General features: G+C 37.7%; 1 protein-coding gene and 1 pseudogene across 13 annotated transcripts in view; both read right to left on the bottom strand.

Moving 5' to 3' along the window:
- Window positions 1–15,529, bottom strand: part of Spidr (scaffold protein involved in DNA repair) — a 410,995-nt gene that overhangs the window by 23,127 nt on the left and 372,339 nt on the right. For all 13 annotated transcript variants that reach the window (XM_058574001.1, XM_058574003.1, XM_058574004.1 and 10 more), the window contains 3 exons: window positions 3,459–3,546; window positions 2,403–2,546; window positions 2,251–2,310 (listed from right to left, as the gene is read on the bottom strand). In XM_058574001.1, coding sequence (XP_058429984.1) covers window positions 2,251–2,310; window positions 2,403–2,546; window positions 3,459–3,546 — 292 coding nt within the window. The remainder of the gene's footprint in view (window positions 1–2,250; window positions 2,311–2,402; window positions 2,547–3,458; window positions 3,547–15,529) is intronic.
- Window positions 3,553–14,877, bottom strand: LOC124082070 (small ribosomal subunit protein eS6-like; annotated as a pseudogene).

Genomic DNA, 15,529 nt, shown 5'->3' with positions numbered 1-15,529 from the left:
GGGCTAAGGTCTATCTTTCCAGATACTAATGTACCCAAACCTTTTAATTAAGTATAAAATTATCTATATTATAGAAGTATGAAAAAAGTCAGTAACAAGAAATCTTCTTATCTTTATCTTCTATAAAAAGATACTATTAGCCAATTATTTAAAACAGTGCTACTACCAAGTTCTTGCTAAAATTTTATTAAAAATAGGTGTCTTATTTATAATTGCCCAAACTCGGAAGAAACAAGATGTCCTTCAGTAGCTGAATGGATAAATAGATGTTGGCACTTCCAGACAATGGACTGTTATTCAGTATTAATGAGAAATGAGCTATCAAGTCATGAAAAGACAGAAGCTTAAGTGCCTAGGATGAAGTGAAAAAAAGTAGTCTAAGAAGGCTACTCACTGTGATTTTAATTATATAACACTCTGGAGTAGGCAAAACTTTGGAAAGAGTAAAAAGTTTAGTGGTTGCTAAGGGTTGGGGAGGAAGGGATAAATAGAGCACAGATGACTTTTGGGGTACTGAAATGATATTATAATGGTGCATACCTGTCTGTATACACATGTGCAGTGCAAACCAACAGAATGTACATCAAGAATTAACCCTAGCTGGGTGCAGGGGCGCACATGTAATCCCAGTGGTTTGGGAGTTTGAGCTGACTAATTGTTACAGAAACCATGTGACCCAAGAAACCTAAAACATTGATGATCTGGCCTGTTATAAGCACAGTCTGCCCACTCCTGAAGTAGATGATCACTCCTGAAGTAGATGAAGTAGTATCACACTATGATAGCACAATTTTAGTGATATTTTTCTATAGGCAACTCATCGATAACTTAATTAGAGGTTAAGAAATATATTATTTTAGTCATCTTATAGCTCTTCCATTGCCTATCACCTATGGATGATTAGAGACATGAAAAAAACATTGTTTAAAATAGATACTCCATAGAAAATAACTTCAGATACTTTATGTATAAAAGAAAGGCTCCCAACCAGGCAGCTGAGCTGTGGCCATATATAAAGCATACATGTTTCTTAGAGATTTATTTTTACTTTTATTGTTGTGGAATTGGAAATTGATCTTGGGGGTGCTATACCACTGAGCTCACCCCCAGTCCTTTTCATTTCTAAATTTTGAGATGGGGTCTTGGTAAGTTGCTGAGACTGGCCTTCAACTTGAGATCCATCTACCTCAGACTCCCAAGGTGCTGCGATTATGGGCATGCACCACCACTCTTGGCTAGATTCACATCAGGAGTGAAGGCATGAAATGCCATGAGATCCAGCATTTGCTTTGGAATACTTTAAAACAAAAAGAAAAGCCAGAGTGGTGAGTGTCAAACCTTTATAAACCAAGTATAGATTTGTTAAAAGATTGTCCCTGGGGCCACATCTGCACTCTGCCACTTCTGTCCTTGGTGGTGTTGGGTGCCTGGCTGGCCCAGTCCAGGCTACCTGCCCAGGCTTCAGCTTCTTCCACAGGCAATTTCCTGGCATTCCAACCTGCCTGGCCACAGGTGCAGGGGCAGCAGCAATGGCACCAGGGTGCTGTCTGCTTCCCTTGCACACCCTGGGGGCAGTGCATAGGGGTCCTCTCATTCTCTTCTCATTCTCTTCCACACTGGAGCATATTACTCATGAGTGGACAAGAGCTTGACAGATAGGATCACCTCTGAGTCCCACAAGATGAGTAGCCTTTGAGAGTGGTTCCTTTACCATCCAAGGCCAGAGTGATGTCTTGGAGAACTTAGTTCATATATTCAGATTGCCAAGGACAACTTTTTACCTTGTCCACTCCTAGCTGATCCAATAGCAAACTCCTCTAAATTGCCACTTCCTAGAACTTCCCAAGGCCTCAAAGGGACCACAGGGAAGAGGACTCTTCTACCGTAGAAGAGTCCCAGAAGTGTTCCCAGAGTGGATGAACACAATCTTAAGATTCCCAATTCTACCACATAATTGAGATTTCAGCTTCTATTTCCTTTCTTCAACCTGCCTACGTGTCAGAATTTAACAAATAATATAGGGCTAAAATCTTCAAGGGCAGAGCTACACCTGTTTTTTTTTTTAAATATCCTAGTACTTAGCATGGTAGAAGCTGGTAGTCCACACCTGTGCTGGAATGAATGTACTACCCCTTCAGCTGGATCATGTTCACCTGGATTTTAAATGTACTTTTGTATTTTGACACTCCATTAATTTCTAAAAGATTATCCTTATGACAGAGGGAGACAGGGAGAATGAGAGAATGTTACCTGTGGTCTTTGATAAATCACTCTGGCATAGAAACTGCAGCGGGCACCCAGATTGTCAGTCTGGAAAAACATTGAGAAAGACTGGTAACATCATCCAAAGTACACAACCATGGCAAAAGTACTAAAGAACTTGTTAGAAACAAAGATGTTACCTGGAGAATATCTCTTAGGCAATGGAGAATTGGAGGCTGGTGAAGCTTAGATATGGAGTCTCCTTCAATCATATCAATTTGACCGAGATTGGGATGAACTGAGAGGACGTAACAGAAGGAAGGAGGAGGCAAGTGACTTTTGACCTGTTTAAAATGAAGGCAAAGGTAGAACATGAATGAAGTATTAAAACACTCAAATACATCATTCCAATCTATTTTTTCTTATATACATATTTACTTATAGATGTGTACCCTCTCTGGAAGGTTATACAAGAAGTGGGTTACATTATTTACTTTTGGGACCAAGCATAAGAACATCTGTATTTCTTAATTTATTATCAATTTAAGATTTCATTTTAGAAATCTATTCTTCAACATCTTGTTAATCTATATATGGGCATTTTTGACACCTACTATTGGACTGACAGGACAAGTTCATCAATGTAGCACTCCACTGAAGTCAGCTATACAAAGACATATTTCCTTTTTCAGCTTAGGCATCTATGACCCAAAGCAACCACAGGCTAGCCTCCTGGACAGGCCCAGGAAGGAGAGAAGGAGAAACTTTTTAACCCATTTTTTCTGCCTTTGAGCTACTACCATAAATAATTTGATAGGGTAAGAATGGACATTCCTAGCTACCCTCATGGTTGTAGGAATATTTACAGATTTCATTGTATTCCTACTGTAAATTGGTAACTAAGTGCTGGTTTCATGAGTGATTGGAAGGGGTGGGAAAATATTGCCTAGTTTATAATGAGGCTAAGACTCTGTTATAACAGTGTGTGAGGACTGCTGTTTAAAAATTCATCATAAATTAACCTGAGAAGCATATTGTATAGCATGGAAGGGAAAGCAGCCATAGACTGGGCTTCCGAATGAGAAGAGAAAATCCCAATCCTAGTCCTACCTTGTATTCACATACCACCACAAAGGGCCTAGGTACAGAGGGATTCCTGTTGCCACTGTGGGGTCATGGAGCAATGGTGAGAGCCCTGGCTCGGTGGCTGGCACAGAGCAACCTGAGGATGGAGGGCTCCCTGGTGTTGTACCTACCTCTTCACAGGGCTGACTATGGCCGGGTGCTTTTAGGGGTATTGCTGGGGGCCATATGGTATCAATCAAACTGAAGAGCCCTGGTGTCCTGGGACAAGAAAACACTGTTAAAATTATTTGTCATTAGATGGAATGCGGTGGAGCAAGCCTATAATCTTTGCTGTTAGGTAGGCTGGGGCAGGAGGATTAAAAGTTTGAGGTTAGTTTAGGCAACTTAGAAAGATCATGTCTCAAAATAAAATAAAAAGGGCGGGAGATGTAGTTCAGTGGAAGTTAGAGCATTTGCCTAGCTTGTGTGAACTTCAATATCTCATACCATACACACACAAAAAAAGTATGATACAAAATGAATGCAAGATTCTCTTCTTTGTGTAGAATAGAAAAAAATATATACAAGGGACTGGGGATATACTTCATTGGTAGATGGTAGAGCATACTCCTAGCATACACGCGTCTGTTTTCATTACAAAATGAAAACAAAACAACAAAAAACCCAAGAAACTCCAAAACATCATCAATTTCCCTAAATTTTTGTAGCTTCTCAAAAAGTGTCCTGTGACGTTCACTCCACAAAAGCAAGACTCTGCTCAGTGAGGTTGCTGTGTAGAGGATGCCTGAAGTGTGGCTATGGGTTCCCACTGGGTGTTGGCAGAACTTTAAAATGCTATAGGCCCAGGGCTGGGGTTATAGCTCAGTGGTAGAACACTTGCCTAGGGTTCGATTCTCAGCACCACATATAAATAAAGGTCCATCGACAACTAAAAAAAAAGGACCACCATTTGACCCAGCTGTCCCTCTCCTCAGTCTATACCCAAAGGACTTAAAAACAGCATACTTTAAAGACCCAGCCACATCAATGTTTATAGCAGCACACTTCACAATAGCTAAACTGTGGAACCAACCTAGATGCCCTTTAGTAGATGAATGGATAAAAAAAAATGTGGCATATATACACAATGGAATTTTACTCAGCAATAAAAGAGAATAAAATCATGGCATTTGCAGGTAAATGGATGGAGTTAGAAGATAATGCTAAGTGAAGTTAGCCAATCCCAAAAAACCAAATGACGAATGTTTTCTTTGATATAAGGAGGCTGATTCATAGAGGGATAAGGAGAGGGAGCATGGGAGGAATAGATGAACTCTATAGGGCAGAGGGGTTAGAGGGGAAGGGAGAGGGCATGGGTTAGAAATGATGGTGGAATGTGATGGACATTATTATTCAAAGTACATGTATGAAGACACGAATTGGTGTGGGAGGCTGAGACGCTAAGCAACTCAGTGAGACCCTGTCTCTAAATAAAATATAAAATAGGACTAGGGATGTGGCTCCATGGTCAAATGTCCCTGAGTTCAATTCTCAGTACCGGGGTGCGGGCCCTGGGAAACTCTGAAAAAAGACACCTGTGATGTCCTGTGAAACAAAAGATTCTTTAGCTTATAATCAAGAAACACTTTTTGGTATAATCACAAATAGTATCTCTTGCAATCTGCTTTAAGAAATGCTGTTCTATGACAAACAGCCTTAGAAGAGTTGATTGCTTACTTATTTAGAAGGTAAGTGGCTAATTTTTAAAATTTTGGACATTTGATCCTTATTATTATTATTTTTAATGCAGTCTCCTAGATAAGAAAGAGTATATGTTAAATAAAAATTTCTTAAAATCAGCTTCTTAACTATTTTTTAAAAGTAGAGATGGTTCAGGTGGCTGTTGTTGCTTTGTGAACTTGAGTCTTCATCTCGGGCAGCTCAAACATTCATGTACCTCTGCTAAGGACAAACTTGGTGCAGAAGTTAAACTTTGGCACAAAGTGTATGTTCTTTTCACTACATTTCATCCCTTACTATTCATTTCTGCATAAGATTTCATTTTATTATAGAAGAAACATTATTTTAAAAAGCCATTCCTAGGGGCTGTGGCTCGGTGGTAGAGCGCTTGTCTAGCATGCACGAGATGTTGGGTTCGATCCTCAGCACCACATAAAAATAAATAAAATAAAGGTATTGTGTCCAATTACAACTAAAATAAATAAATAAATAAAAGCCATTCCTAGGGCTAGGGCTGTGGCTCAGTGGTAGCGCACTTGCCTGGTATGTTCTATTCTCAGCACCAAATATAAATAAACAAAATAAAGGTCTATCATCAAGTAAAAAAAATATTTTAAAAAGCCATTCCTTTAAAATATTTTTTGGTTTGATTTCTGCAGTGCTGGGGATAGAACCCAGAGCCTCACGTTCACGTGCCAGACAAGTCCTCTAGCACTAAGCTATATCCCCAGCACCCTTTTAGAAATTTTTTTATTATTTTAGTTTTTAATTTGTTCAAATTAATTATATATGACAGTAGAATGCATTTTGACACATTGTACACAAATGGAGCACAACTTCTCCGTCCTCTACATGGTGTAGAGTCACAATGGAAATGCAATCATACAAGTATATAATGTCTGTCTCATTGAATCATCCTTCCCATCCCCAAACCCTCCTCACCTAAAATATTTTTAAACAGCAAACAGGCTGTCTAATAGGGACAGACTACCTTAATTTGTCTTTTAAAAAGTTAATAAACATTTTAATTTAAAAATTTTTTAAAATAAATGTTTAAATAGAGAAAAAGGACATACAAATAATATCCATATGATTGTGATATGATTAAAAATAGTTTGAGGCTGGGGGTGTAGCTTAGTGGTGGAATGTGTGCTTAGCATGTGAAAGGACCTGGGTTCACTCCCCAGAACCACAAGAAAAAAAAACAAGGTAACATCATTATGCTAGAATAAATTTCTTGGGATACTCCTTAATTTATAGAATATATAATGAATATGCAGCAAAATTTGGAACTTCAAACTGTGACAAAAATGTTTACAGGTATTTGATAGAATTCTGTCATTCTTAACCTCTGTGTTTGAAAACCAAAGCAGACAGGATGAGAATCTGGTTCCCCACCTGCTCCTATTTATAGGCTTTGCAATGGCCACAGCTCTCTGACAGCAGTTCCCTGGGCAGATTCCCTTCCAGATGGCAAAGGTGGAATGGGTCAATATTGCTGACCATCAAACAGGGAAAAGCTGCACTTCTCACCATAGCCGATCATGGTTTCCCCTCACCCTCTCAGCTGTCTCCTTAAAGTCAGTTGCATGTGATAAGTAAGAAAAGAGAGGAAGATCTGGAAACAGGTAGGACACATGGATGAGGATGGCACAGGCATTGGGGACAGTCTTGGGCAGAAAGCACAGGCTGAAAGACAAGTGGATGCTTCAGGAAGCAGGAGACACAAGAAGGAGCAGAATCAGGCTGAGCTCACACAAGCTTCCCTAACCTCCAACCTGGAAACCAAAAGCGTCTAAAGCCATAATTCTATTTATAGAAACCAATGTACATTTTAAAGGGAAAGATAAAAATATGTGAACATGGTAAATTTTGTTTACCAAATTATATACTTCAAATGGTTAAAATGGTAAATTTTATTGTGCCACAAAAATTAAATTTACTGTGACAAGTAAATGCCAAGTATTTTGATTGGTTTTCTGTCTCTAGAGATAATTGATAGTTCACTTTAAAAAACACTACTCCCTTCTGTGTGAAGTATGACACAAGAGGAATGTCCCAAGTTCTTTATTGTACCTTAGGAATATAACAAGTACAAATACAATTTTGAAATTTGAGATAATTCACATATCAAAAATTCCACCCATTTAAAAAGTGTGCAGTATACTTATACTGGTTATTAGTGTAGTCTTACAAGTTGTGCAACCATCAATATTAGTATCCATTAAACAGTTACTGTCATTCTTTCTAGCCCCAGACAACCATTACTTTACTTTCTGTCAGACAACCATTACTTTACTTTCTGTCTTAATAAATTTGCCTGTTCTGGACATTTCTTATAAATGGATTCATACCATATGTGGCTTTGAATGTGTATGTGTGTGTGTGTGTGTGTGTGTGTGTGCTTGTGCACACTTGTGAGAGAGATGGCCTCTTTCCTTTGGCATAGTTTTGAGGTACATCCCTCAGAAAATATCAACACTTTGTTCCTTTATGTGGGGGAGGGTACTGGGTATTAAATCCAAGGGTGCTCTATTACTGAGCTACATCCCCAATCCTTTTTGTTTTTATTTCAAGACCAGGTCCTGGAAAGTTTCCCAGGCTGGCCTTGAACTTGTGATCCTCCTGTTTCAGGTTCCCAAGTGACTGGATTTACAGGCATGCACCACTGTGCCTGGCCACTTTGTTCATTTTTATGACTGAATAACATTCCACAGGATGGGTAAAGGACATTTTATTCATCTAGTCATCAATTGGTGGACATTTGGGTTGTTTCCATGTTCAGCTATTCTAAAAACTGCTGCCATGAACAAATTGCATGCATATATATATATATATATATATATATATATTTTTTTTTTTTACACTGGGAATTGAACTCAGGGATGCTTTCCCACTAAGCTACATCTTCAGCCCATTTTAAAAAATTCCTTTTAAATGTTGAAACAGGATCTCACTAAGTTGCCTATAGCCTCCCTAAACTGCTAAGGTTGGGCCGAAACTTGCAATCCTCCTGCCTCAGCTTCCAAGGTTGCTGTATACAAATTTTTGTGTGAACATAAAATCTTTATTTCTTTGGATTAATATTCAGAAGTGTAACTGCTGGGTTACTGGGTAATTGTACATTTAATTCTTTTAAGAAACCACTAAATATTTTCATACAGGTGGCCGCACCACTTTATAGCCAATCAGCAATATATGAGAGATTCAGTTTCTTTGAATTCTCACTAGTGTTTGGTGTTATCATATTTGTACTTTAATATTCTTAACAGAACTGTAGAGGCATCTCACCAAGGTCTTGATTTACTTTTTCCTAAAGGCTAGTGATGGTAAGCACCTTTTTACTTGCTAATCTGCCATGATGTATATCCTCTATCTTCATGTTCTTTTCCTATTTTCTAATCAGACTCTTTGTTTCTGTGAATGTCTTTATTTACTATTGAGTTTTGAGAGTTCTTTATATATTCTGAATATGAAAAACCTCAGGTATTTCTTTCTTCTTCTTTTTAAAAATAGTGGTAGTTATTTTATTTACCCTAAGTTATACTTTCTGCAAAGGTAATATATATATATATATTTATTAATATATATATTTCCTGAGTCATTCATCCCCCAAAAGAAACCTTTGCTGGCCATCTAGTATCATTGCAGTGTCATATCAGTCTCTGAATTTAAAAAACTTTACTTTCATGTATCTCTTAAAGACTTCTTCCACCACTTCCCGTTTTTATGACATGTGTTTCCATCAATGAAAATTCAATAGAGTTTGAATGTCTGATCTTTTTTGTTATGCTTAAAAATATTTTTGACTGGATTCAGAAGTAGAAGCTCATAGAGAGGACAGCCTGAGTCTCTTGGTGATCTGTTCCTGGCATTTTTCTTTGGCTTCTTGCATTCTCTTGGCCAAAAGTTTGGAATATTCTGCAGCCTCTTCCTTATTCTTCTTAGAAACAGTTTCTTCAGAGTAATATTCCGGAACTTATGTTGTGAGTCATGTAGAGTGATGAGATGCTGAATCTTTGATGCTTTGGTCCTGGGTTTTTTAACTTCCCTGCTTTCTGACAACATATTGGCAAGTATCATCTTCCTTAGATTGAAGTTTGCAGATTCTACTAGCTCTTTTGCGTCCTAGTTGATGAAGCATAGTAGTATTCATTAAGTCCAGGAATATCCTTCTCTCCTTGTTTTACAATAACCAAGTTGAGAACACTCAGAATGGTATCCACAATGTAACCTCTAACAGATTTGTGCTTCCTCTCTCCAGTTTGCCTTGGTCTATAACAGGAATGCCCCCTACTCAGTAGTAGGGGAACATGGCCCTGGGTCAAGATACCCTGCTTCGTGGGAAACCTTGTTTGTCATTTCCACTACTGATTCAGACCACGTAACCCTCCCATTCTTCACCCAGTGTCAGCAGCAATTTCTATAGCCATACGTTTCTTGTAAAAAGTACAAAATTTGCATTCATTGTCCACTTCAATGAGTTTCTGGCAGCCAATGGCTCGGAAGAAGATATTCAACTTCATCTTGGTGCTTCTTTCTTACTTTATTTTTAAGGATTCCTTGGGACTTTCTAAATAGATCATAATGACATCTGTAAAAAGATGTGTCTTTTGATCTGTATATCTTTTTTTCTTTTTCCCTTTTTCTTGTCTTATTTTGCTAGCTAGTCAATTTACTTTTAAAGGACTGCCAGAACTTAATATTTGACTTACACTGTCAAGTCTAATACAGGTAATAAACTCTAAGAGGACATCAGGCCAGTTAACATAATAGAGAGCATATAGAGGACACAATAGAAGTGAGAGTGAAAATAGGATTTTGAAAAAGCAGGATGAAGAAAACAAGGGTGACATTTAAAGGTCAGATTGAAATTGTAATCTCCCCTCAAATTCCTCCAAAATTATTTCTTTCATTTTTTATTTCTATCTCTTTCTCTCTCACACACACCCTTAATGATGAAACTATCTCAAAAAGAGGCTAAGTCAATACAGAAAGAAACTACAAACTATTTGGACTTCTAAAGAAAAACAAAGAACTAATTTACCACTCATAATTCCATAAAAAATAGGATCTCTTATTACTGCCATAATTTGTCAGCCAACAGGTACGTACTCTCATTAAATCTTGGGCTGTTGAAGAGATTACTTACAGACAAACTTTCCTAATGGGAAAGGTGGATAAACTCAAAAATTACTTTTCCAAGGTGAAAGTAATTAATAGCCAGTGACCAGAGTCTGGATAAAAGAGAACAAACTGCGTATAAGTACTCAGGGAAGCAAAGTACTGCTCTCATAAGGTACATACTCCTGCGGCCAGCAGCATCTGCAGGATGAGGGAAGGGATAAGAGATCTTCCTTAAGACAGTGAAAGTCTCCCAAAGCCTCTGATACATAGGTTACTTCTACAGACATTATTATAGTGTAAGAGGCCCTTCTAAGAACACATTTTCATTATGAAAAAACACTTGAAGAGACTCCTTAGAAGAGATAAAGTATGAGGGGGAGATACTGACCACACAATTTGAATTTAATAAAGTCATCATAGTTTCAATGAGATGTAGGACTAAAATAGATATGAGGTCACTCAGAAGGAAATCCTGTAGACTCACATCCTCCAAGTTTAGGGGGTAAATTCCCACCCTTTAGGGGACACATTCCCACCCTCACCAAGTGAACATTCACTCTGAGACCTGTAGGAGGACAGAATGGGGTGTAAAGAGAACACCTTTCATCTGTAATGTTAAAGTCCTGAGATCTCTCTTGGTCTTATTTTCCTCTCTTGTAGGACTCTCTAATTTGTAATGCTGTTACACCCCTCACTGCCCAGTGTCTCTGCTTGAGGAGGAAAGATGGTTTCAAAATCTCCAGTTTGGGTGAAGAATGGTAAAGTTGCATCAGCTGAAGGAGAGGGGTGGCAATGACATATCTGGATTTTCTCTGACAATGTAGTACTATGGAGTTCTAGAAATAGTGAAGCATCTGTAATAAGTACCTCTGCAGGCTTATCTATGAGCTTGGCTGACCAAAGGCTTTTAATGCTGAGGAGGGTTTTGAATATTTACTGAAAAAAAAAAAAATGGAATCTGAAAATTTCCAATGCATTTGTAATAAAAATAGAAACTACCTTTAAAAATATGTTCTGATTTGTTTTAGTAACTGCCAGTCTCAAGAGGAAAAAAAAAATACTCCCAAGATTATAAAGGGTTAGGAATACGCAAATAGGATGCATTTATATGTAGTAAAGTTAAATTCTTTCTTAGAATGAAAAAGTCCATTTTGTTGTTTGTATTTTGTTGTTTGTAAGACATTCTGGAAACTCTCAAAATCTAAGCAGAAAATACACAAAGGAGCCACAAAGGGAGGGGATCAACTTCCGGTCACCTCTGAAAAAAGCCTCACAAACTTAGTTCAGGAGTCTGAAATGATGTCAACACACAGATGTTTCTTTTGGAATTAAGGAGAGCCAAGGTTTTCCCTTGTGACAAGAAAGGTGCATGGAACTAAGGGAAGCCACATGTGAGCAGAGAATCTCAACTGAGTACACCCACTGCCTGAATTCCCAGTCTAGAAAGGCAGCCCTCCAGCTGCTATATTGGGACAGGCAGAGGAGGATGGGGCTAATCTTGGGAAGAAGAATAGAGTCCTGCTGGGGACTGAAGAGGAGCACACAAAAATGAGTGTGACCAGTGACAATAACAAAAAGAATTTTAGAAACATATTCAAATAAATGAGAATGGGGTTCCTGCTTCACCACTACTTGAAACAATGCAAAATTTACATATTTTAATGCAAATTTTATAGATTTTTTTTAAGAGCAGCAAAGTATTAACTACCAATGACTTTACAGTACCTAGTATTACTTATCTTGACTGGTAGATGACAAATGTCATTTGGAAAACCAACCACTCAAAGAAAGGGCAGCCATGATTTCCATAAATTCCAGCCCACTGGAAAAAAGTAAATATGGAATGTGACCATCTCAGCATACTAGACCATTATCTGATATCATCTGCTGGCTTGCCTATTGTCTTAGTTATTTTAGGGATCATTTTTCCATCTGATACTGCTTTATCTAATGACCCCCAAGTCTTCACAGGGCAATCTAAGAATGTCTAGCCACTTTCCTCTAGGTGTGGATAGAGTGGAATTTGCCCTAGGAAATTTAAACCACAATGGTGACATCAACAACAGCAAGTAGGAAGATAATAAGCAAGGAAATAGCCTGACATATTTATCCTCAGACCTCAGACTTTTTGATTTTTTCTTAAAATGTCTGTAGTTGCTAATTTCTTTGTAGTAATTATTATGGTAGTACATCTGGGTAGTTCATACGGAGAGTAAATTACTTCGGACTAGTACTTCTCCAAGTGGGGACTGAAGGCCGCTGGAGGTACTGAGAGGCTTTCAGGTAGCCTGTAAGGCCAGAACTATTTTCTACTAAGATCTTCTTTTCCTTTTTCATTTTCATTCTCTCATGTATGTACAGTGGGGTTTTCTAGAGTCCCATTATGCATAATTTCATAACAGTGAATTCAACAGCTAATCTATTATCTTCTATCAAATCAGACATTAAAGAGATTGGCAAAGACATAAAACAATGCCACTCTTCAAATTGATTTTGTATTTTTCATTAAAAATGTTATTTATATTATCATGAAATGGGTTTACTTTTAGGTAAACTAACAAATTTGAAAAAATCTTCAGTTGTGATTTCTAATATGGTAAATAATGACCAATATAATCCAATGTAAAAAATAAAAAAGCTCCCCCAAACTCTTTGTGACCTCATAAACTTTTAAGAGTACATAGGCATCCTGAGATGAGAAAGTTGAAAGTTTGGACGTGTTCTTTAGTTGCTTATATTGGCTTTCCTCTGTTCTTCTCTATTTCCCTCCCTTTCCTGCTAATGAGGCTACACCCTATGCATATTCTCTGACACAACAGCTCTATGTGCCCAACTAGCCCTAGACTCTATTAATGTGTAATCTCAATGTTATCTAAGAAACAATTTCCTCCTTAGAGCTGAAATGCTATTAATGGTACGGAATAAACTTAGATTCAAACCCTATTTTTAGTTGCAAAAATAACTTCCCATTCTTAGTAAAATTAGGTCAATGTATGTGGGTTATCTGTAAATACTGTAATACTTCCTATAACTCCATTCTTTCCTATGGCCCAATACCCAACAAGAAAAAGTACTTTTAGGAGTTGGTCAACTTGCTGTGTTGAGAAAGCACTATGGAGATTCTGAGGAGTCTTATTGATAGGAAGGGAGTTCTTCAACACCCCATATCTACACTGCAAGGTCATACCCAGGTTAGGGCAAGGCAGTCTGCTCACCTGGCAAAAAGGTGGCTCTTGGCACTGCCTAGGCTTACACTGCAAATGTCATATTAGTGCCAAATACAGCAACACATGCCAAGCAGTCTTGAGGAAACTATGCCTATAAGAACCATTAGCTTTTGTGTGAAGACACAGGTGAGAAGAAGCAGAGAGGTCTTCTCTGACATATAGCTAAGCCCCACCTTATTCTCTCTTCCTAGGAACCAGTTGCCATCTGAAATCTTCTTGCTTGTCTAGTGCTTGTTTCTCATGTCCTCCCAAGAACATGAGAGTCTTGAGCACAGGCCTTATGTGACTTCTGCATCCCACTGGCATGCAGGAGTGAAGACACTAGGTCTGGAGGCTATGCTGGAGGGACAGCAGTCTTCTCCAAGCCCCACCTGTCAGTACTACACAGCAAAGACACATGGGTGCTTCAGTAATACTGTTATACATTGCAAGCACCCTTCAGTGCTTCTGTTTGAGAACTTTTTATGAGTCCTGATTTCTCCTTTAAGAAACTCATAGCTCTTATATATTTTATTACACCTAATCTCACTTGTTTATTTAATTCATCTACTATCAGATCCTATGCTAGCTACAGATACAATTTAAATAAAATTAAGAAGAAAGAATGCATTCCAGAAGGTAGCATATCTCCTTTTTGTTATATTTATGAAACAAAAGATTGAATGAACTAAACAAACATTTGCCTCAGATACTGAGATGCAGGGTAGACATGATCAAATAGCTCAAGAGATCATTATCAAGTTGGTAGGAGCCATTGAAACCTTGAGGCCCTAATGAGATTAGATTAGCAGAGATTAACCTATGTCCTTTAGCTGCTGGGACAATGAAATGGGGTCAACTTTGGACACAATCTGGCTGTGACCCAACAATCCAACTCTGCCTGCCCCAAAGCTCTGAGAACTCATATAGAGACTTGTATGTGGATGTTCATAGGAGGATTATTCATGAAACGTGGAATAACCCAAATGTAAATCAAAGAATGAATGGATAAACAAGTCTGATGTATCAATATAATGAAATATTATGCATCCATAAAAAGGTCAATACATATATATCAAGGTCATTGTACTGTCATGTGTAACTAATTAAAACAAATAAAAAATACAAAAAAGAAAGAAATAAAAAGGTTATATAAATAGTTATAAAAATATGTTATATAAATGTTATATAAATAGTGAAAGTTGAAAATATTCTGCTAATGTGAATAGACGCATAAGGTTGTACATTGGATGGTTCCACTTATATGAAATGTCCAGAATAGGCAAATTCTTTGTGGCACTTCAAAGGAATAAACCCAAGGCTTTGCAAATGCTCAGATAGCACTCTACCACTGAACTATATCCCAAGCCCAATGGTATTTTTTAAACAATAGCTTAATCATTTAAATATAATTTAAATACCACAAAATTTATCATTTTAAAGTATACAAAACATTGGTTTTTATTACATTCACAAAGTTGGGCAACCATTACTACTACCTATTTCCAGAATACTTTAATCATTCTCAAAAGAAATGTCATACCCGTTAGCAGTAACTTCCCATTCTCCCAGGCTCTGGCAATCATTACTCTACTGTCCATCTGCATGAGAACAGGTTTAGAATATGAATAATAAGACATTATTTCACCTTGAGTTTCCATGAATATCTATATAAAGATGTGATCAGCTTTCAGAATAGGCTGTTCTAATGGATATGAATTTATTTAAACCTTCTACTTGCCATAGTGAAACCAGTATTCTGCATAATTAATATGCACCAATTAAAAAAGGAAAGCTTTTTAAAGTGCATATTAAATCAGTACTTCTGCTAATAGAAAGGACAAAAAGACAAATCTTCTACACGATGACATATGAATTGCAAAAGGTTGAGATATACAACACTAAGTAGTATTTCAGTAATAATGCTGGAACGCCTGGCATAGTGGTATATCCAGCAATTTGGGAGGGTGAAGCAGGAGGATTACAAGTTTGAGATTAGTCTGGGCAAATTAGTGACACCCTGTCTCAAAAAAATAAAGAAAGAGATGGGGGTGAGCTTGGTGATAGAGCAATCCTCAATCCAGTCCCTAGTACCATAGAGAACCAAAACAAAAGCCAAAAAGCAAAACAACCCCCCCCCCCCAAAAAAAAAACCCCTGGTATTATGATGATAGTGACAGCTACCAGGT

This window comes from Marmota monax, unplaced genomic scaffold, assembly GCF_021218885.2.
Source record: "Marmota monax isolate L192 unplaced genomic scaffold, Marmota_monax_Labrador192_F-V1.1 WCK01_AAM20220418_F8-fsc00044, whole genome shotgun sequence".
Lineage (NCBI taxonomy): Eukaryota > Metazoa > Chordata > Mammalia > Rodentia > Sciuridae > Marmota > Marmota monax.
Note: the sequence above shows the minus strand (reverse complement) of the source record. Positions and strands in the feature narration are given on the sequence as shown.